At 33.1% G+C, this 22,685-nt stretch overlaps 2 protein-coding genes across 2 annotated transcripts; both read left to right on the top strand.

The window, feature by feature from the left end:
• Nucleotides 1-2,347: 2,347 nt before the first annotated feature.
• On the top strand, nt 2,348-4,351 carry LOC114297098 (Tetratricopeptide repeat (TPR)-like superfamily protein). The gene has a single exon (XM_028241458.2). It carries the CDS (start codon nt 2,379-2,381, stop codon nt 4,236-4,238), a length of 1,860 nt encoding a protein of 619 aa, XP_028097259.2. The 5' UTR covers nt 2,348-2,378; the 3' UTR covers nt 4,239-4,351.
• Nucleotides 4,352-14,071: 9,720 nt separating this feature from the next.
• BRCA1 (breast cancer susceptibility1) lies at nt 14,072-22,528 on the top strand. The gene is made up of 14 exons (XM_028241460.2): nt 14,072-14,318; nt 14,569-14,622; nt 14,770-14,840; nt 15,695-15,808; nt 16,386-16,870; nt 17,268-17,378; nt 17,509-18,513; nt 18,636-18,736; nt 19,234-19,420; nt 19,489-19,589; nt 19,695-19,821; nt 19,909-20,074; nt 20,206-20,324; nt 22,027-22,528. Exons 1-14 carry the CDS (start codon nt 14,263-14,265, stop codon nt 22,354-22,356), a joined length of 3,027 nt encoding a protein of 1,008 aa, XP_028097261.2. The 5' UTR covers nt 14,072-14,262; the 3' UTR covers nt 22,357-22,528.
• The last annotated feature ends 157 nt before the right edge of the window (nt 22,529-22,685 follow it).

Genomic DNA, 22,685 nt, shown 5'->3' with positions numbered 1-22,685 from the left:
ATCAAAACGAATGAATATTTAAAAGATCGAATCGAGTGTGTGACATTCTGTCCTTAAAATAGATTCGCCCTGCTACGGTGCTTACGGACTAATGGCGTCTGTCTCTCAGGATACAATGATCTTAACAAATTTATAGTAGCACTCCAAATAAATTTATCCGGCGAACTAAAACCTTGTGTTCTATACTCTCTTTAATTTTCCTAAAAATTAATATGAAGAATTTATGCAAACAAAGCAAAAAATTGAACAACATATAAGTAATTTTCAGACTGTATTTCGGATGTAGAAAAATACTGGAACAGATCTGGTTTTATAGACATGAACAGGTGTTAATTTCAAACTAGAATAGATCTGGAACAGGTGCACTGTTTCGAATGCTGCAGTTAAATAAACTGTCCATATTTTGAATTTGTCTGGACAGTTATGAATCTATTCGGGTTCCAACATTGGACTGGAAGAAGTAACATTGGACTGAAAAATTAAATTCAAATTTAGCACAAAACTTGAATTAATTTCGTTAAGAATTCAAATAAATTTTCTCTAAAAAATTAAAGTTATAACTGACCTGACCCACAACTGCACGGCCGGTCGGCGGTGGGCCGCGCATGTGTGGTGGTTTGAGCCAAGATTCCATTTATCCATAACTCCCTCTTTCTACAAACTTGGGGTGCCCCTTGGGACCCAACTAAAGTTAGTACACCAAGAACTTATATACACACATCAATTCTCTTCAAGTTTCAATGTGACACAAGCCTTACAAAGAAACCCACATTTAATTATTTAAATGTTCATTCCACGAATCCGAAAACGACATCAAGTTCCTATTCACCCATAAATAGTTTTGACGAACCGTCTTTACCGTGTGACTTGCCATGCGGCAAGGAACACGTCACCTTTTCGGACTAACCCCAAAGACGTTTGGGGCCCACTCAATTTTGGACTCAAAGTTGGCCCCAAAATAAGACTTATAAAACCAAATTTTCAACATTTAAAAATGATGTATCATATGTATCTTTAATTATACTATTTTTTTCTTTAGTTATAACTCATGAATTCTTTAGTTATAACTCATGAATTCTTTAGTTATGCCTCTTATTATATTTTGTTATGATTTTTTTTTTTTTTTAGTTATGATCCAAAAAATCAAAATTATGTGATTTTCCTTTTTAGTTATAAGGTGTATATGGTGCACACCCTTCTGCACGGGTAGTGTTTCCCCAATCTTTGTGTTATACCAAAAATAAAATAAAATTACATCATAAAATTGACTCGTAGAGAAAGAAATAATTGGTAACAAGCTCATAGTAACCTTTCATCACAACAAACCTCTCCTTTGCACCGGCCATTTTATCGAGGAAATGGCCAGGTCCTATATGTGGGCCTATCTTGTGACTCCAAATTAATTAAATAATAAATATCGACAATTAGATAATCCAATCACATTTATTTTTAAAATACAAATAGCAAGTATGATTTTTAGCTATCAATATCTTTGGATTTATTTCATGTATGCTCTATTCAATTCGCCATATAAATTAAACGATTCAAATTATCAAAATATGCTTTGAAATGAGCCCACTAAGGCAAAGCCTCTCCATTTGAATGTCAATTAAAAAGAATCCACTCTTAACTCCTATTAAGTTTTTTTTTTTTTTAATATAAAATAAAGTAAAAGAAAAAAAATTGGATATCATGCACTATTTTCTTGAATTAGATTGATCAAGATAAAATGTAATGTAATGGCTCCTGACCATCAAATATATTTTCCTGTTTGATCCCTAAATCACAAAAAATTATTGGTTGGTTTAGGACCGCCACGCCATTATGTCATTCATCAATCACAATTCATCATATTCTTTTATATTTTTCAATTACTTAATATAAATTTGTAAACCTATCCCTTCTGTCAATCAAAAAAATTTTAAACTATGAAGACCGACCAATAACTTCTCCTCAATCACTCTTATGCGTAGATTCTGTTGTACCATGCTGGTATTTTACTTTCAGTTGACCATTCATCATCAAATTACAATCAAGAAAGGCCAAACTTAGGTCAAGTTTGGTAAGTCCATAAAAAATTAAAAAGTTACTTAAAAAATTAAAAAGTTATCACTATTTACTAAAAGTCAAAAATTATGACTACACAATTCTCAATTCTAATTTTTCCCTACACACTAATTTATATAATTTTTTAATACATATTTTTTCATAAAAAGTCAAAAAATTAATCTAAACAACCATATTTTTTTCTCAATTTTTTAATCTAAAAAGTCAAAAAATTATATTTATTTAGAACATCCCAAAACAACCCATAGTTAATAGTTTCTCATTACATAAACCAACTTCAAGTCCCTTTCTCACACAAGCAATGCTATGACATGCCCACATTCTCTTCACATCCTACACCATCGTCAACTGCACCTCTCTCCCACCAAAACCCCACAAACCACTTCTCTTACTCACCACTCTCCACACCCACCATTCCTCAACAAAACCCAAAACCCAACATCCTCCAAAAATGCATTGCTCTCCTGCTAACATGCGCTTCCTCCAACTACAAGCTCAGGCAAATCCATGCCTTCTCTATCAAACATGGTGTCCCTCTCACCAACCCAGACATCGGCAAAAACCTTATCTTCCAACTTGTGTCCCTCTCAGGACCCATGTCCTATGCTGACAAAATCTTTACACAAATCCTAAACCCAAACATATTCACTTGGAACACCATGATTAGAGGCTATGCTGAGAGTGAAAACCCAAGTCCAGCTGTTGAGATTCACCACAAAATGCATTTGAACTCTGTTGAACCTGACACACACACATACCCTTTTCTTCTAAAGGCCATTGCCAAATTAATGGATGTTAGAGAGGGTGAAATGGTTCATTCCATTGCTGTGAAAAACGGGTTTGGGTCATCGGTCTTTGTGCAGAACACTTTGGTTCATATGTATGCCGCTTGTGGGCATGCTGAGAGTGCACACAAGGTGTTTGAGTTAATGTCTGAGAGAAACCTTGTGGGTTGGAATTCTGTGATTAATGGGTTTGCACTCAATGGAATGCCCAATGAGGCGTTGACACTTTACAAGGAAATGGGTTTGGAGGGTGTTGAGCCTGATGGGTTCACCATGGTTAGCTTGCTTACCGCTTGTGCCGAGCTTGGGGCTTTGGCATTGGGTAGGAGGACTCATGTGCACATGTTGAAGGTCGGGTTGAACAAGAATTCGCATGCTTCTAATGCCCTTTTGGACCTTTATGCCAAGTGTGGAAGCATTAGGGAGGCACAAAAGGTTTTTGATGAGATAGGCGAAAGGTGTGTGGTTTCTTGGAATTCTTTGATTGTTGGTTTGGCTGTGAATGGGTTTGGTAAGGAAGCCATTGAGCTTTTCAAGGAGTTGGAGAGAGAGAGATTGGTTCCAACTGAAATTACTTTCGTAGGAGTGTTGTATGCTTGTAGTCATTGTGGGATGGTGGATCAGGGGTTTGCTTATTTTAAGAGGATGAAAGATGAATTTGGCATTGTGCCGAGGATAGAACATTATGGTTGCATAGTTGATTTGTTGGGTAGGGCAGGTTTGGTGAAGAAAGCATACGAATACATTCAAAACATGCCATTGAAGCCTAATGCCGTTGTTTGGAGGACTTTATTAGGGGCATGCACGATACACGGGCAGTTGGCCCTTGGGGAGGTCGCAAGAGCCCAACTCATGCGATTAGATCCTAAGCATAGCGGAGATTATGTGCTTCTCTCTAATCTCTATGCATCAGAGCGGCGTTGGATGGATGTGCAAAATGTGAGGAGGACAATGCTGGAGGAAGGGGTGAAAAAAACACCAGGGTATAGCCTTGTTGAGTTAGGAAATCGTGTCTATGAATTCGTCATGGGAGATAGATCTCATTCCCAAAGTGAGGATATATATGCGATGTTAGGGGAGATTACAAAGAAGTTGAAATTGGAAGGTTATGCCCCTCATACTGCAAATGTGCTTGCAGACATTGAAGAAGAGGAAAAGGAAACTGCATTGTCCTATCATAGCGAGAAGATTGCAATTGCATTCGTGCTTGTTAATACGCCACCCAAGAGCCCAATTAGAGTTGTGAAGAACTTGAGGGTGTGTGCAGATTGCCACCTCGCCATAAAACTCATATCCAAGGTTTTTGATCGAGAGATTGTTGTGAGGGATCGTAGTCGGTTCCACCATTTTAAACATGGATCTTGTTCTTGTAGAGATTATTGGTAAAATTTTCAGATGGATTTTAGGTTTAATTTCTCAATTTAATTGATGTAATGATTTTTCTGTTGATTAATTGAGAGTTAATAGATCATAAATACAAGTGATGAGAAGTTCTACAATTTTCTTTATTGGGGTGGCGGTTGTAGACAAAACTTTGAAACTCAGAAGTGAAGTTACTCAACTTCTTGTCCTCTCCCTTTGTATACTGGACGCAGGTGTCTCTAATAATACAAATATTATGTACCAATAAAAAATACCAAAAAAATGGCTTAAATATGGTATAGATTAAAATTTGGTATGGTGTGAGTACCACCGAAAATAAATAAGATTTACAAGTTTTGAATTGTGAGTGTTCTATTTTCTAATATTTTTTCAAAGTATGGAACAGTTTTACTTCAATTATGATCAACTAAACACAAAAAAGTAGTATAAAAATGTTTTACGCTCAAATAAATGGAGCCTAAATAACTTTAACACTCCGTTTGGATTGACGAGTTCGATGAGAAAAGAAAATAAAATAAATGGAGAGAACGAAATTTCTCATCACTTGTTTGAATAATTAATGAGGTGAGTAATAGTAAGAAATTGTGAAAAAGCTAAATCACACTAAATTTAAGCTTTGTTTCTCACCCCAAATAATGAGATTTAGTGAGAAATCAAAATTACTTTTTTAATCACAGTCCATTCAAATAAGGTGAATAACCACTATCATTTCATTTCCTTATTTTTTTCTCACTTAGGTGAGAATGTCTAATAATTTCTTTTATTTTTCATCACCCAATCCAAACAGAGTGTAAGGATAAATTATATTTTTTACTTAAATTTGACTTGAGTCCATAACTTTTCAATTATAATAATTAAATTTATAAGTTTTAATATAATTCTCCTGTCATCTCCCCGTTTCAAAATTGAGTGAAAGTTGAAAAATATAAGACTAAGGTGAAATTTAAAAGGTAAAAAATGTATTTGAAAAAAAACAATCTCTAAAACTTGCTCACAAACACATGAACATTTGCAATCAATTTTTTTTTTTTTTTTTTTTTAAAATGGCGAGTGATGATAGGATGACATTGAAACAAAAAATTAAGAATTAACAACTTTTGTTGTAAATGGAACACCGTTGATTTGTTTGAAAATATATAAACAAAAATTACATGACTATGAATATTGTATCAATATTTTTATTTTATGAATAATCGAGACATTAAAATTTAAAAATCAAACATAATAAATCACCAAGGTAGCATCATTGGGCAAAACTGGAACATGAGTTGGGTTCAATTTTAAAATTTTCAAAATTATTTGTAAATTTAAAATACAAAATTATTGTTGTAAATCTATGTTACACTTTTATAATATGGAGTTTTTGGTAATAAGTCCCACAATTCCAAATTTTATTACCAAAAGGACAAGTTACAAAACATTTAATTCATTGGAGACTAAATTCAAAATATTTTTAAATATGACAATACTTGTCACGACCCGCTTCCCGTACCCAAGGGTTAGACATCGTGATGGCCAGTAACCGTGGTTACCTCCGGCCAAATCTTTAAACAATTTAATAAACGCAAGCGGAAGAAATATTTAAATAAGGGTACTAAAATAATCATTGGAGTTTCTATTTTTATTACAAAAGGTATTGACCAAAAAGGCCGATTTTTACATAAAAAAATACATCAATAAAAGTGCATCGTGCCTACTCCACACGCTGGTCCCGACATGTCACCTGAAAGTGGTAAAAAACTATAAGCTCATGGCAGAGTGAGAAATATTATACTAAGAGTATAAGGCATAAAATTTACCATGGATAATTGGTTAGGCCAAAAGAGCTTGATACATAGCATATATAATACATAAATCATTTGACATATACACGTAATACGGAAATCACTATACAACCATAACCACGGTACATCACTAAGTGCCAAGCACCACACTGGTCAATGGATCCACGACAAACACTGGACCACAAAGTGGTCAATCACTAAGCCCATGGTTATTTCAGTCCCCCAAGGCATAGGACTCACTAAGCCAATGGTTATTTCAGTCCCCCAAGGCATGGGACTCACTAAGCCAATGGTTATTTAAGTCCCCCAAGGCATGGGACTGCCGTGGTGGTACTTACAAAACACATTTTCATATAAGGTCACAACCAAATATTCTTTAAAAGTAAAACAAACACATCCATGGGTTTCCTTTTAAGCAAATAGGGTTCAGAAATAAAACCACGTAACTGAAACCTTCATAACTTTTATAAATATACTAATAAAACATAACTTTTATAAAATTGATTTTGGTAAGTCAAAATATAAGTAAAATACATTTTGATAACTCAAGATATAATATAATATAACTCACCTTAACTTTAATACCTTACTCTTTCTTTCCACTATCAAAGACCATTTTAGCTTCCATTATTTCTTCTTTCTTTTCTTTCTTTTTCTTTTCTTTTCTTTCTTTCTGCGGACGCCTCCGCCTTTTATAGGGGCAGAGAGCGCTACGTGGCAGATTTCGATAATAATTACAAAGGTTTATTCTTATCCTTAATAGATATTTAAGATAATTATCTTTTGACCCAATATTTTAATATAATTATATAAATAATTTAATTTTTAATTAAATTACACTTTATCTTATACTAACAGAAATTAATTATTTATTTTAATACCACACCCATTATTATTATTATTTATATTATCTATATTATTTTACAAAATTACACATAATAATATGTAATAAATTATATATTTTCAGAATTGAGATTAAATAATATTAGTATAAATTCTATAGAATAATTAGAAATCTGGGTCGTTACAATCTTCCCTCCTTTTAAAAATTCGTCCTCGAAATTTGTTACAGGTGTAAGTTATCCGCTGCGCACTCTGATATATATGTATATATATTAGATGATTAATCTGATAGAAAATAGTACCTCAAAAAAAAACTTTACCAAAAACCACTCACTGTTTACTTGTCAAAAATTAATTTGGGCCAAAATGAGAAATAATGGGCGACTTTAAAAACTTTTCACTCGCTTTGTTTATGATAAAAATAGATAAAAATGAGAACACAATGACAGAATGATATGCAAGAATTGAAAATTTTGAGATGAACTTTTCATTGATGGGCAATAATTTTAAAACTAGTATCTTTAAAATTTGAATCCACTTTAAAAAAAACATCAAAATAATTTTTTTTTGAATATTGAACTGAAAATTATATATATTTAATTATATTATAATTTTGGTAGATATTTGAGCCCGACATCCTTCTTTTCTTGTCCTTTTTTTTTTATTACTATAACAAATATAAATTATGTCAAATATCCTTCAGAAATTAAGCACAAAAAAAAAATTATTATATATGTAATCATATAAAATTATAATATAATTAAATCGACGAACAAAATATAATAATTCGGTATTAATTACCCGTTATCCCACTTCTTAAATGTGCGTGTGTCCTATGCTCCAATGATGATTTTTTTTTTTTTTTTTTTATAAACCATTGCTCTGATACCATTTGTCACGACTCGCTCCCCGTACCCAAGGGTTAGGCATCGTGATGGCCAGTAACCGTGGTTACCTCCGGCCAAATCTTTAAACAATTTAATAAACGCAAGCGGAAGAAATATTTAAATAAGGGTACTAAAATAATCATTGGAGTTTCTATTTTTATTACAAAAGGTATTGACCAAAAAGGCCGATTTTTACATAAAAAAATACATCAATAAAAGTGCTTCGTGCCTACTCCACACGCTGGTCCCGACATGTCACCTGAAAGTGGTAAAAAACTATAAGCTCATGGCAAAGTGAGAAATATTATACTAAGAGTATAAGGCATAAAATTCACCATGGATAATTGGTTAGGCCAAAAGAGCTTGATACATAGCGTATATAATACATAAATCATTTGACATATACACGTAATACGGAAATCACTATACAATCATAACCACGGTACATCACTAAGTGCCAAGCACCACACTGGTCAATGGATCCACGACAAACACTGGACCACAAAATGGTCAATCACTAAGCCCATGGTTATTTCAGTCCCCCAAGGCATAGGACTCACTAAGCCAATGGTTATTTCAGTCCCCCAAGACATGGGACTCACTAAGCCAATGGTTATTTAAGTCCCCTAAGGCATGGGACTTCCGTGGTGGTACTTACAAAACATATTTTCATATAAGGTCACAACCAAATATTCTTTAAAAGTAAAACAAACACATCCATGGGTTTCCTTTTAAGCAAATAGGGTTCAAAAATAAAACCACGTAACTGAAACCTTCATAACTTTTATAAATATACTAATAAAACATAACTTTTATAAAATAGATTTTGGTAAGTCAAAATATAAGTAAAATACATTTTGGTAACTCAAGGTATAATATAACTCACCTTAACTTTAATAGCTTACTCTTTCTTCCTACTATCAAAGACCATTTTAGCTTCCATTATTTCTTCTTTCTTTTCCTCTCTTTCTTTTCTTTCTTTTTCTTTTCTTTTCTTTCTTTCTGCGGACGCCTCCGCCTTTTATAGGGGGAGAGAGCGCTACGTGGCAGATTTCGATAATAATTACAAAGATTTATTCTTATCCTTAATAGATATTTAAGATAATTATCTTTTGATCCAATATTTTAATATAATTATATAAATAATTTAATTTTTAATTAAATTACACTTTATCTTATACTAACAGAAATTAATTATTTATTTTAATACCACACCCATTATTATTATTATTTATATTATCTATATTATTTTACAAAATTACACATAATAATATATAATAAATTATATATTTTCAGAATTGAGATTAAATAATATTAGTATAAATTCTATAGAATAATTAGAAATCTGGGTCGTTACAATACTAACTTTAACTTCTATTATTTTCTTATATTATCGCAGCCACCACTGACCATTGTCTGCCATTACCAACTACCGTTGGCCACCATTGATCACCCCAGCCGGCGAAAATTTTTCCGCGACCACTGTCGGTCAGTGAAAATTTTCTAACAAAATTCTCCGGTGACAGTAAAATTTTACTCTATTAGACAGCAAAATTTTATTGTTTACTTCAAACATATGAATAGTAAATTTTTGCCATTGTTATCACTAGCCACCACACTTATATCATATAGATATTAAATGAGAAATCAATCAAAAGATTGAATTAATAACGTTAACAGTAAAATTTTACTCTCATGTTAGAGTAAAATCTTACTATTTTGCTATTGAACTTACTAAAATAACATTTTCATTTGAGATCTCAAAATCAATATTTAAACTGATAATGACAACAAAAAAAAATGCACTAAAATAAAAATATATACATATAGCGAGAAAGAGAAATAGAGAGATAAAGAAACCACATATATTGCCTCAAATTTGGTTCAAACCAACGTAAACTTTTACTATCTAAAATTTGAAAATAGAGCATCTTAAGGAGACAAAGAGAAAGAGAGGAAGAGACAGGGGCGGAGGGACATAAGGGCGAGGGAGGTCACGTGCTCCCCGACTTTTCATTTTCTTTTTTTGAGGGGTCTTAGCTTACACACAGTCCTGCCCTTCCTATACACAGCACTCCCAATTTTACCCAAACACGCTAACACATGCACCAACTTTTCTTTCTTTCTTTTTTTGAGTCCCAATCCCAACTAAACACTGACATAATTTTTTTTGGGGGGGGTGAGTGCACACAACTTCAATTACAGCAAGGTTAAAACCCTAAAAGTATGTGAAAATTCTTTATTTTTTTATTTATTTACAATACTACTTGTTAAGTCTTTTCATATTTTCTTTATCTTTTTTGTCTCCCTTTGTTACTTTACGATTTACCGACTCGTGATTTATCAAATTAGGATCACACAACACATATTTGGAACCACACTACAACTTTGGTATCTTCTGTTCATTATTTACATGTAACTTTATTTATTAATTTTTACTTTTAAATAAAAATTATGAGTATTAATTTATAGTTATTTATTATTATTTCCAATTTTATTTGTTATTATTTATGTAAAAATAAGAGATTTTGATACGTTAAAATTATTAATCTTAATTGGTGGAGATTTATATTAAAATTAAGGATTTTGGTTTGTTGTTGTTTGTGCTAAAATTAGGGATTTGATTTGTGCTAAAATTAAAAATATTAATTTGCGGTGATTAATATTTAAATTTAGAATTTTGATTTGTTATAATTTGTGCTAAAATTATAAATTTTGATTTGTTGTGATTTGTGCTAAATTTATTTTTTTTATTTGTATTAAAATTGTAGATTTTTATTTGTGGGGGTTTGTGATTTTGACTATGAATTTTAATTTTTATTTTTATTTTTAAAACATTCATGGAGAAATATTTCAAAAGAAAATCAAAGTTTGAATTATCTCTTCCTCAAGAAGAACATGATAATTATTCTTCCGCAAAGTCGCATAGAAATCAACTTAGCAGACCTTATTGTAGATCCAGGACTATGGCCTTGGATTATGGACTATAATTCTAATGATCGAGACCAAATTCGTAGGGTATATCTACAAAAAGGTCCTTGTCAATCTCGTGATCATAATTTTTCACAAAAATCATTTGGACAAAAACTTTAGCAATTTAATCAGGCTTGGTTTAGTGAATTTCCTAATTAGTTGGAGTATAGTGTAGTAAAAAATGCAGCATTTTGTTTATGTTATTATCTTTTTAAACCCGATATTAGAGATCAAGTTGGTGGTGATTCTTTTGTTGGTGAGGGTTTCTCAAATTGGAAGAAAAAATAAAAAATTCATACTCATGTTAGAGGTTCCAATAGTGCTTATAATCAAGTTTCGAGTAAATGTCAAGGCTTGTTATACAAAACAACATATTCAAAAGATTTTTTTCAAACAATCTGATCAAGCTTAAATCAAGTATCGAACTTTCTTGATTGGGGAAGAAAAATTTTGAGATTTTAATTAATAGATGCCCCCTCTATATTAAATTCCTAGCTCCGACACTGGGGAGAGAATATAGATCTGAGATGATAGATCTCAGACCTGAGGTCGTCAATCTCAAATATGAGGCCATGGAGGTGAAAGATGACGATGGTAGTTGTTGGTGGTATAGGAGATCCAATGGCGACGATGGTTAAGACAGTTATGGTGGTGGCAGTGATGAACAATGCCACTAGTAGTGGAGACGGTGGATGTAGTGATAGTGGTAGTGGTAGTGGTAGTACTAGAGGTGGTAGTGGTGGTGGTAGAGAGAGCTCTTGAAAAGAGATAAAGAGAGTAAGAGTTAAACGAGAAAGAGAGAGAGAGTTGAGACAGAGTGAGGGAAATAAAGCAATAAAGATAGAGAGAGAGAGTGTGTGTGTGTGTGTGGGTGCGCGTGCGCGAAAGGATAAATTTGTCACAAAAAATATAAATCTGAATTTTTTTTGTTGCATTTGATAGAGTTTAAAATTATGATTTGAGAATAGAGTTGTATTTTGAGTTTGTGAGTTTTGAAATTATGATTTAAGTGTGAAAAATTTGTTTGGTTATGAGTTTTGAATTGAGTTTGAAATAATTGATGTGACATATGACATTTGATTTAAAAACTTAGAACTCATAACCAAACACACAATCCAAAGTTCTATTAAAAGCTCATAAAAAAAATTTTAAAATTTTAAAAAATTCAAAATTTTTTTTTATTTAATTATGAAAAATTACAGGTGCTAATTGCCCCAAAAATAAAAAATAAAAATTCACACTGTTCCGATCAACCGGCTGGACGTTCGGGAGGATGATCGGGTAGGCAAAATTTCAAAATTCAAGTAACCCCAGAAACGAGTTTTCAAAAGTAGTGTAGAATTAATTTTTGAATACTCTATCCAAACAGAAGGTTCAGGGAAAGGGGTGGAATCATATTTCAAAAGTTTCTCCAAATATAGCCTTTATTTTTCTTGCAAGATTTCTTTATTTTGGAGGAATTTATGATTCAAAAGATTAGAGTTTGTCTTTTTTTTAAAAAATGAGCTTTTGGAAGGAGTTATGGCCAAGTGGTAAGTTGTAAAAAATTAATTTTTTTGATTTTTTGACTTTTTAGTAGTTTTTTTGCCAAAAAATTGGGTTATTTTGGATTAAAAAAAACTAATTTTTTTAGTTAAAAAAATTAAAAAATTAGCTTTTTTGGTGTGTTCCCCAAAAAACCCCCAAAAATCCGTTTAATATTATGAATTAAAAATATTCGTTTTATCACTAAAATAAAAAGAGAATGAGAAATTTGATTATTTGTTTTTTTTTTAACTTCATATTTTTGAACTTTTTTTTTAAAAAATTTCAAGAATTTATATTTAACTCAACGAATGAATCGAAGAATTTTAAAAAGTTTTGAAAAGACAGAAATAGTAGTTTTTTTTTTTAATTTTGTTTTTTGTTTTTTTTTAATTTTTTAGAATTATTCAATAAAATATTACTTTTAAAATTTATCTTTACAAAACGATCAAAAAAAAAAAAATAATAATATAATTTTAAAAAGTTACTAAAATAAATATGGGACATTTACACATAAATTTTAATTTATGAACTTATACTCTATTAAGTTTTAATTAAGATTTTTTAGATTTTCAAATTCCATTAAATTTTTAATAATCAAAATTATCATTCAAACAATGATTGTTTATCATCTATGATTATCTATAAAGAAATATGATAATTTAATATTTATTTTGATTTTCAAAACTTTAAAATGTCAACATTTAAATTGAAAAAACTAAAAAAAAAATTTATATGCAACAAAAAAAGACTAAGGGCAAGTTTGGGAAGATCCAAAAAATCCAAAAAGTCAAAAAGTTACTCAAAAAGCTAAAAAGTTAACACTATTCACCAAAAGTCAACAATTACGGCTGCACAACTCCCAATTCAAATTTTTCCCTACAAATCAATTTTTACAATTTTTTATTACACATTTTTCAATAAAAAGTCAAAAAGTTAACCCAAACATCCATATTTTCAACCTCAATTTTTTAGTCTAAAAAGACAAAAAGTGCACTTTTTTAGTCTTCCCAAACTTGGCCTAATTGTTTTTTTTTGAAAAAATTGAATTATTTTTTTGTTCAAAATAAAAAAATTTGTGTCTATAAAAGAGCATGATGATGGAACATTAATGTGCAAAAAAATTTAAAAATGAAAAAACTGATGATATTTTCAATTTTAAAATTGAAAAAATTGATAATGGTTTCAATTTTATTAGATAGTTGAATCAAACTAATAAATAAAAAGACAAAAATGTTCAATTACATACTCTGCTTTTTTCATCAATTAGTGAAACAATTATTTAGAACATTACTACATAAAATTTAATATTTTTAGTTTTAAAAATTAAAAAAAACTGATAATATTCATAACTTATTAGCTCAAAAAATTATAGATAGAACCTAAATTATCATAGGCCTTATTTGGTTTGTTTTTAAGTGAGTAATTTTTTTTAAATTTTGTTTGGTTCAATGATTTTGGAAAAAAAATTTCACAACCACTTTCTCTCTTTTACGCATCAATCAATCACTTTTTCTCTATCTTCTCACATTCTCAATAACTTTTTATCTCACACACATCTACTCAACTACAATAAAATATCAAATCATTTCAAACTCTCATATTCCAAAATTATTTCCAAAATATACAACCAAACAAACAAAAAAATTTTCTAAACTTTCTCTCTAAAATATTTTTTGAAAATTTATCTCTCAAAACCAAACCAAACACACCCATAATATTTGTAAATAGAATTTTTAAGTAGTTAACCCAATAATTTTTATTATTTTTTATTTTTAAAGAAAAAGCTAATTTAACTCATCTTCCGAAGCAACCTCAAAAAATTGTACAAGGAGTGCAAGAGAAGGAAAGTTCCAAATTAGGGGCGGGTAAAAGCCCCCAAAATCTTTCGCGCCCTTAGAAATTCAAAAACCTGATGATAAATTTCTCGCGCCATCGACCATTCTCTCTCTTCTTCTCATCTTCTTCTTCTCTCTCTCTAACGCAAGGTGCGCACAGAAAACACTCTTCTAAAAAATGGCGGACTTTCCTCACCTCGAGAAAATGGGCAGAGAACTCAAGTGCCCCATCTGGTAAAATCTCCACCGATAAGCACACATATTTTTACATATACTTATATACAAATATATTTATTTATACACTGATTTACACTTTTACCACAAATTAACTACAATTTATATCAGTTCCAGTAATATATTCATCTGGGTTCTGTATTTCAATTCGTTTTATGTTTGTTCGCATATGTTTTTGGTGTAAAATTGTATCTGGGTTTGATTTGGAATTTGGATTGGTTGAATTTTGATAGTTTGTTATTTTATGCAGCTTGAGTCTCTTGAAATCTGCAGTTTCACTCACATGTAACCATGTATTTTGCAAGTAAGCTCTTCTGATTCAGCTTCATGCCCTTGGCTTTACATGTTTGTTTATTTATTTATTTTTTTCATTAATGTACAAATCTATGTATGGCATTTGAAAATGTGGAAGCAGAAGCCTAATGCTTTGTGTTGTTTCTATTATTTTCAGTTTATGTATTGAGAAATCTATGAAATCAGATTCCAGTTGTCCAGTTTGTAAGGTTCCATATCGTCGCAGAGGTATATGCTGTGTTGTGTGTGTGTGTGTGTGTGTGTGTTTTTTTTTTTTGACATTTTCTTTTAATCTTACTATATGAAATCGATGTAAAGTCAGTGAAGGGCTGGGTTCATGCATGCTATGATGCTATCACACACCGTGTTATGCATAATTATAGAAGCCATAGAATTATTAGTGAGCAGAAACCCAATAACTTGGGTTTTGTTAATGACTGCCCTAATGGCACTTGATAAGAAGCTTAAAATGCTTGTACATAATGTATGAAAGTGCTTGCAATATATAATATATGATCAATTTAAAGATTGTTAACCAATGCCCTTAGGACACTCGTTAACCAAACCCTAAGTTAAATGTATACGGAGTAGGTATGATACCTTGAATTGGGTTTTTCAACTATGTTAAAAGTACATACCCAAGTAGTTTTGTCATATTCTCTCTATGTTCAAAATGGTTTCTGTTGGAATAAATACAATGGCATTGTGGAAAACTGAGTATACAATCACCAGTATAATATTGGTGCATAAGATTTTAAATTTTGACATCTGAATTAAATTAATTTACTAAATTTTTGAATATTAAAATTCATGGATGACATGAATCAACCTGGTTCTCTTTCAATGCAGTTCATATGAATTTGAAGCTTCTATTGTTCTATTTTCATAATATTATGCCAATCCAATTGGAAATTGTTATCTTTGGGCTGCTAATGCTCAACACTAGCTAGAAACTTTAAACAGGATTTGTAGTGTTACATTTTGCAGATGACTGACGAGTTTTGTGAATGGACTTTTAGATCTGTACCAGCCTTATACAGCCTATTCATTGTCATCAACTAAATAATAATTCTCTTGTGCAGAGGTTCGCCCTGCTCCTCATATGGATAACCTGGTTAGCATTTACAAGAGCATGGAAATTGCTTCCGGGGTCAATATATTTGTCACTCAGACTGTACCTTCAATCAAATTAGCAGGTATATTTCAACACCCCTATTTGAAACACAAAAAATGCAATTTGAAAATATTAATCAAATCCGGCAGGCTGGTGTTAGAACAGATAATTGTATATGCATTGTCCTAAATAATGCTTTCTAGAATTAAATAAATCTCCTGGGTGCAAGACATTTTGCTTCCATATGTTTCTCAATCAAAATACATTGCACTTTCTTTTTTTCAGGCTGTGTTGTTTCTGTTAATGTTGCCACATTCTTCATTTTTCACACTGCATGGTTTCTAACCATGTAAAAAAAGTGATATTGAATAAGTTAAATGTAAGCAATAGGTGTTAGTTCTTATCAAGAACATTTTAAAGTCATAGTACATGAATGATTTATTTTTTGTTTATGCAAATAATTGAGATTTATGAATGTTAAAAGCGTTAGGTCATTGTGTTGAACATTTGATTGTTGCCATCCATAACCTAGATTGGCATGTCTTTATCCTAATAAAATATTCTCTGTTCAAACAAGTTGTATGTGTTAAAAGTTATCTAATATTGAAGGCCAATATCAATTCAAGTCTTACATGCTTTCCATTTTCTGGTTGGTGCAGAGGAAGATAACCAACTTGAAGGTGGTAAGATTTGTGAACAAGAGAGTGGTAGAACTTGCCAAGACACACCAAAGAATCGAAGAAGATTCAAAGGAAAGCAGCCGAAAAAGTCATTAAAGACTAACCAAGAAAGTTCAAATACAGATCCTGTGAAACCATCCTTTCCAACAAAGAAAAGGGTCCAGCTTCCACAATTTCCTCCTTCAGCATCTCCAATAAGACCTGCAATGTTTGGAAGTGGATTGGGTGAGAATACCAAAAATCAACCAGAGAAAAGTTCAGTTGTACTTAAGGAAAAACGTGCTGTAAATGAAAAGGGAGAAGCGGTCTTTACTCCATTTTTCTGGTTAAGAGATGAAGAGGATGTAGAAAAATTAAGTCAGCAGACGGATGGGGGTCATAACCTGGATACACCACCAAACGCTCCTTGTTTTAGTGATATCAAGGACTCGGATGATGAAATCCCCTCTGGTATAGCCCCAAAAGTAAGTTACCAAATATTAATCTGTTTAGAAGTAGCTTGATCTTAGATCTGAAAAATCACTTGCCTTGCTCTTATTGATTTGCAATCAGAAGTAAATCTGGGTAAGTTAGCCCTGACCAACATACAATCAGTAACGAGTTATTGGAGAATGTTAATATTTGGTCATTGCTGACAGTTCCCTCTGAAAATTTGAAGAATTTCATAAGGGACTGTCTGAAGGATCTTATTAATTTGTTAAAAGGGTCCAGTTCACCATTTCTGATGCAATTTGGAAGCCGGACCTGAGTGACTGGTTTATCAATTGAAGGGTTTCTTCTATTTAAATTTTAAATTGTGTAAAAGCCCCCTATCATTTGATGCCATAAACTTGTTTTAAAATTTATTTTTACTTCATGTAGGAGGGAACGAACATTGCATTGAATGATGCTAATTACTTCGATAGTGAGATGTTTGAGTGGACACAAAGGCCTTGCTCTCCTGAACTCTGTTCAAGCCCCATAAATTTACAGGTATATAACACCTTTTTACATGTTGGCAATATCATCAAATGGTATCACAACTGTTGTCTCCATATAGTATTTATATCTTTTATCTTGCTTAATTCATCTCCCTGGTACTAAATTTTGTTGTGAACTGCAGGTTGCAGATACTGATGAATTTAATGGAATTCAGGAAAAGGAATGCAAAGCATCCTCACAAGGTGCTGTGATTAATGGGGAAATCAGAATTGAAAAGTCAGAAAATGTGGTTTCCAAACCAAGGACTGACAATGTGGAAGGAAGCTTAATTGCATTGTCCTTGCCAAGAACGGAAAATATAAACACTGGAGATAGAATGAAAAAATCTAAGAAGAGAGGTAGGAAGGCGAGTGAAATAACCAAAAAGAAACAAACCAAAAGTACTATGAGTGAAGTTCTTGGAGTCCCAGTTGAATCACAGAAAGTGGCTGAAAATAGTATTCTTAAGCAGAATTTGTTAAATTTGAACACTAGAACCCATAAGAGGGACAAGAAGGTAATGTTTGACATTAGTGTCATAGAACTTGTACCAGAAAACATTTCTGTTTTAGGTGTTGAAGCAAGTCCTCTGAATCAGGATAATGATACTGTGGTCACTGACTTGCCAGCTTCATCAGATAAGAAAGAAAGCAGTAATAAGAGCATTGGTCGGCGGAGAGATCAGCCTAAAAGATTGAAAACCCACAACCTAGGTTCATCTAAGAATAACATAACACAAAACCAAAGTAAGGAGGATTTTATATCCCAATTATCCAGTATATATCTTCCTCTAGCTGTTAAAAAGAATGTTCCTGATTTGGGTGTGAAAACCAGCAAAAGCGAAATTAAGACCACAACGAATCCAAAATGTGATCAAGATATGAGAAGGTCAAAAAAGCAAAAAATCTACACTGATGAAATCTCGAAGGATAATAAGTTGGTTGATGCTGCTTTGGATGGTTGTAACGAGGTTACTGTCAAGAAAACTCAACTCTCTGGAAAGGTTCAAGGTAATTCTGAAGTCTTGCAGGGCATTTCGGTGACAGAGAAGTCTCTTCGTGCTTCTGAAGGAGTGGTATTTTATAAATGTGATACTGATCCTCATAAAGTCCAGTGTGCTTTCTGTCGTTCTACAAAAGACTCTGAGGTATCTGAATTCTCTTTTTACATGCTTCTCTACTACCAGCCCTTTGGCTTGTCTGTTGTAGTCCATTGGTTGATTCTGTGTTGGTAATTTGCCCCTTTTTAATCTGCAAACCGAAATTACAGGTCTCAGGAATCATGGTTCACTACCTCAATGGCAAGCCTGTTTCAGCAGATTACAATGGTGGATCAAAGGTCATACACGCACATAAGAATTGCACAGAATGGTATGAAGTTCTTTCGAACAACACAAAAAGAACTACTTTTCAAGTTGTTATATTTATATATTGTGGTCTAATACAGTATGTAAACAACTGCATTGCTATTTTCAATCAAATAAAAAAAATCTAAAACTAACCAGAAGCAGACATAATAAACAAAAACAAAACTTTACTAATACTAATAACTTGACTATACATGGTTCCTTTAGAACCCCCTTGAATCATGATAATTTCTTAATATTGTTGTTTCTTTAATTGCTTCTTGAGTTTCTTATAGCCTGCATCGCCATGATGATACAATATTTAATGGATAAGAAAACTGCACTTCAAGTGAAATTTCATTGGAATTCCATGATTTGACTACTAAACTGTGACTGACCTTTATGTACTCATAAAGCTTTGGAGTAGAAAGTCCTCGAGTAGCATAAGTGGCTTGAATCATTTTCTAAGTCTTGGTTTTGATATCAATGATATAGTTTTAACTAGTCAAATCACATGTGCAGGGCTCCTAATGTATATTTTGAAGATGATAATGCCATCAACCTTGAAGCTGAATTAGCAAGAAGCCGGAGGATTAAATGCTGTTGCTGCGACATCAAAGGGGCAGCTCTTGGATGTTATGAGAAAAGTTGCCGCAAGAGCTTCCATGTTCCTTGTGCAAAGTTGATCCCACAATGTCGGTGGGATAATGTAAGTATTAAATGGAGTTTGTAAAATTTCATAATAAATACATTTTCTGATTTTGTATCATGCCACAGGATAACTTTGTCATGTTATGTCCTCTACATGCCTCTTCTAAACTTCCTAATGAGAAATCTGGAACTCAGATAAAAAGGAAAAAGAAATGCATTCCAAAAGGGTAAGCTAATGATTTCAATGCCCAAGTTTTGGATTTATTTGAACTGGATTTTAAAACTTCACTACAATACGTTTCCTCCAAATTTCTCTGAACTTCATTTCTCAGACCATCCCCAAGCTACCAACCAGAAGTTGCTGTTAAACATGCCAGTAGCACTTGTAAGCGTTGGAGCTCTCATGGATCATCCGAAAGAATGGTCCTATGTTGTTCAGCTCTCGCAAATGCAGAGAGGGTAAATAAAAGTTTAGATATAGTTTTTGTCTATTGGATTATAAGAAAATGTTTCATCATTTTATTTACTTGATAGTTGGGTTTACAGGAAATTGTTTCTGAGTTTGAGAGATCATCAAAAGTTATGGTATTGAAAAACTGGGATTCCAGTGTCACCCATGTCATTGCATCTACGGACGAGAATGGAGCCTGCAGAAGAACCCTCAAAGTTTTGATGGGAATCTTAGAGGGAAAGTGGATACTGAATATTGAATGTTAGTACACTTTTTTCCATCACAATGGAATCATTGACTTAGATATTAGCAACTCGAAGATTCTAAGAGCCTATAATTTTGTAATGAATACACATATATCCTTTTAACTCAGTTTGCTTTTGGTGTTGCAGGGATTAAGGCTAGCATGAAAGCCATGGAACCTGTTGATGAACAGCTATATGAAATTGGTGTTGACATTCATGGAATCAAGGATGGTCCTCGACTTGGAAGATTAAGAGTTCTAAACAAGGTCATTTTCTTATTTAGAAATAATTCAGACATTTGAATTGACTGTGATTACTTTCAAAAGAAACAAATATATGAATTGAGTGTGATACATATGAAGTCTCCATTCCTGCAAGTAAGCATAGTCAGTAATTTATCTCTTAACCAATTTTAGTCATAGCTAATGATTTAAGGTGTCGTTTGGTAACACTTACGTTTTCAGTTTTTTGTTTATATTTACAAAAATTTAAGAAACTCAAATAAAAACTTGTTTGGTAAAATTTTTGATTTATAAATAAGTGGTCTCAGTTTATAAATTTGGCCAAAAAATAATAACACAAAAAATGTGTTTCCGTTTTGAGTTTTGAGTTTTTTTTTTTTTTTACCACCCAACACTAGCCACCACTCACCACCATTTTCCACCATTGTCTTCCGCCACCACCACCCACCACCCACCACCACCACGACCTATCACCACCACCCATCACCCACCTGCCACTCACTCCCCACCACCCACCTACCATCCACCCTCCACTACCATCCACCGCCCGCCACCTACTTGCCACCACCACTCACCACCCACCACCATCCACCACCTGCCACCCACCACCACCAGCCACCTATCACCCACCCGCCACCACCACCCACCACCACCACCACCATCACTCACCCGCCACCCACCACCACTCACCACCCGCCACCGCCACCGCCACCACCCACTCGCTATCACTTACCACCTGCCACCGTCACCCACCCACCACCACCACCACCCACCCACCCACCATTACCACCCACCACCTACCTGCCACCACCACCCACCACCTACTCGCTACCACCCATTACCTGCCACCGTCACCCACCCACCCACCATCACCACCTACCACCACCACCCACCCGCCACCACCACCCGCCACCCACTCGCTACCACCCGCCACCATCACCGTCACCTACCCACCCACCACCACCCGCTATCCGCCACCCACTTGCCACCACCACCTGCCTCCACCACTACCACCCACCCGCCACCACCAGCTACCCATCACCCACCATCACAACTTTCCACGACCGTCTTCCGCCGTCACTTGCCATTTCTCATTCTTTTTTATATTTTTAAACATTTTGTTAATTACCAAACGTATTTGTAGTTTACGTTTTTTTAAAAATAAATAAAAATCAGTTTATAAAATTTTTGTAAATATAAACTGAAAACGTAAACGTTACCAAACACACAATGTTTGCTATGATGAATGGGTTTCATGAGAAAAATTTTACCATTCAATTTACTCTTCAGATGTGTAGCTTCTCTTACCATTGTCATTTTATCCTTTTTCTTTTTTCTTTTCCTTTTTTTTTAAAAAAAAAAAACTAGTTTTCCACAATGCAATGTAACCCATAATTAGTATCCGTTTAGCAAAGTTGACACTGAGAAGGATTTGATTTGCCAAATCCATCCAAAATCTAGGCTGTGGTCTATGTCTCAAAAAAGAAAAAAAGAAAAAAAAAAGAGGTATTTTCTGGCATTATTTTAATCCCGGGGAAAGTTAAAACACCAACAAAAGCCTTCCTGGCCTTTTTCCTGGTAAAGGGATCAACATATTCTAAGTGGCAGTAGCATAGAATCTGATAATTGCAGTTTGTGGTTCTATACAGAATACATGACATGAGAATCATAAATTCGATTAAATTTTTGTGTATGAACACTCAAACAATTCTTTTCTTGTTTGCAGCAACCAAAGCTCTTTAATGGGTTCAAGTTTTATTTTGCTGGAGATTTTGTTACTTCATACAAGGGGTACTTACATGATCTCATAACTGCGGCTGGAGGGACTGTTCTACAAAGGAAGCCTATTCCAAGTGGTCATGAATCCCTGTCAACATTCATCATTTACAGCCGTGAGCTACCCGATAAGTGTGATCCCAGCAAGAGAAATTTGATTTTCAACACGAGGCAGTCAGATGCAAAAGCTCTAGCAAGTTCCACTGGAGCCACAGTGGCCAGCAACTCATGGGTTTTGAACTCCATTGCAGCCTGCAAGCTGCAAAATCTTGCAGAATGATCCTGTTTCATGTTTTCATTGTTCTGTACTGTAATAACAGTAAGTTTTGCTTGCATTTGATATTTATAAAGTTCATTTTAACTATCAAAATTGCAAGTTTGGTTATGTGTAAATTGTTAATTACTTCAGACAAAGCAAGGTGTTTATAAAGTTCTTTGATTGTTGGTAAAAATGGATCTGTCAAAATCAGAACTCTGTTGCAGAAATTTTGTGGGTTTTTTTGGTTTTGTTTGCTCCAAGCCCAAAAGCTTTGTTTATGTTGAATTTGTGGACCCTGATTAGTACTGTACATTTCATTATGTGAAATTTGATGTAAATCCTGATATATA

This window comes from Camellia sinensis, chromosome 9 (assembly GCF_055761805.1).
Source record: "Camellia sinensis isolate YWXY chromosome 9, ASM5576180v1, whole genome shotgun sequence".
In the NCBI taxonomy this organism is placed as follows: domain Eukaryota; kingdom Viridiplantae; phylum Streptophyta; class Magnoliopsida; order Ericales; family Theaceae; genus Camellia; species Camellia sinensis.
Note: the sequence above shows the minus strand (reverse complement) of the source record. Positions and strands in the feature narration are given on the sequence as shown.

Coding starts and splice junctions, on each gene's coding strand:
- LOC114297098 (XM_028241458.2), top strand. CDS start 2,379: ATGCCCACATTCTCTTCACATCCTACACCATCGTCAACTGCACCTCTC.
- BRCA1 (XM_028241460.2), top strand. CDS start 14,263: ATGGCGGACTTTCCTCACCTCGAGAAAATGGGCAGAGAACTCAAGTGC. Junction 18,737..19,233: donor CATAAGAATTGCACAGAATG/GTATGAAGTTCT, acceptor TCACATGTGCAG/GGCTCCTAATGTATATTTTG. Junction 19,822..19,908: donor CTCTCGCAAATGCAGAGAGG/GTAAATAAAAGT, acceptor TTGGGTTTACAG/GAAATTGTTTCTGAGTTTGA.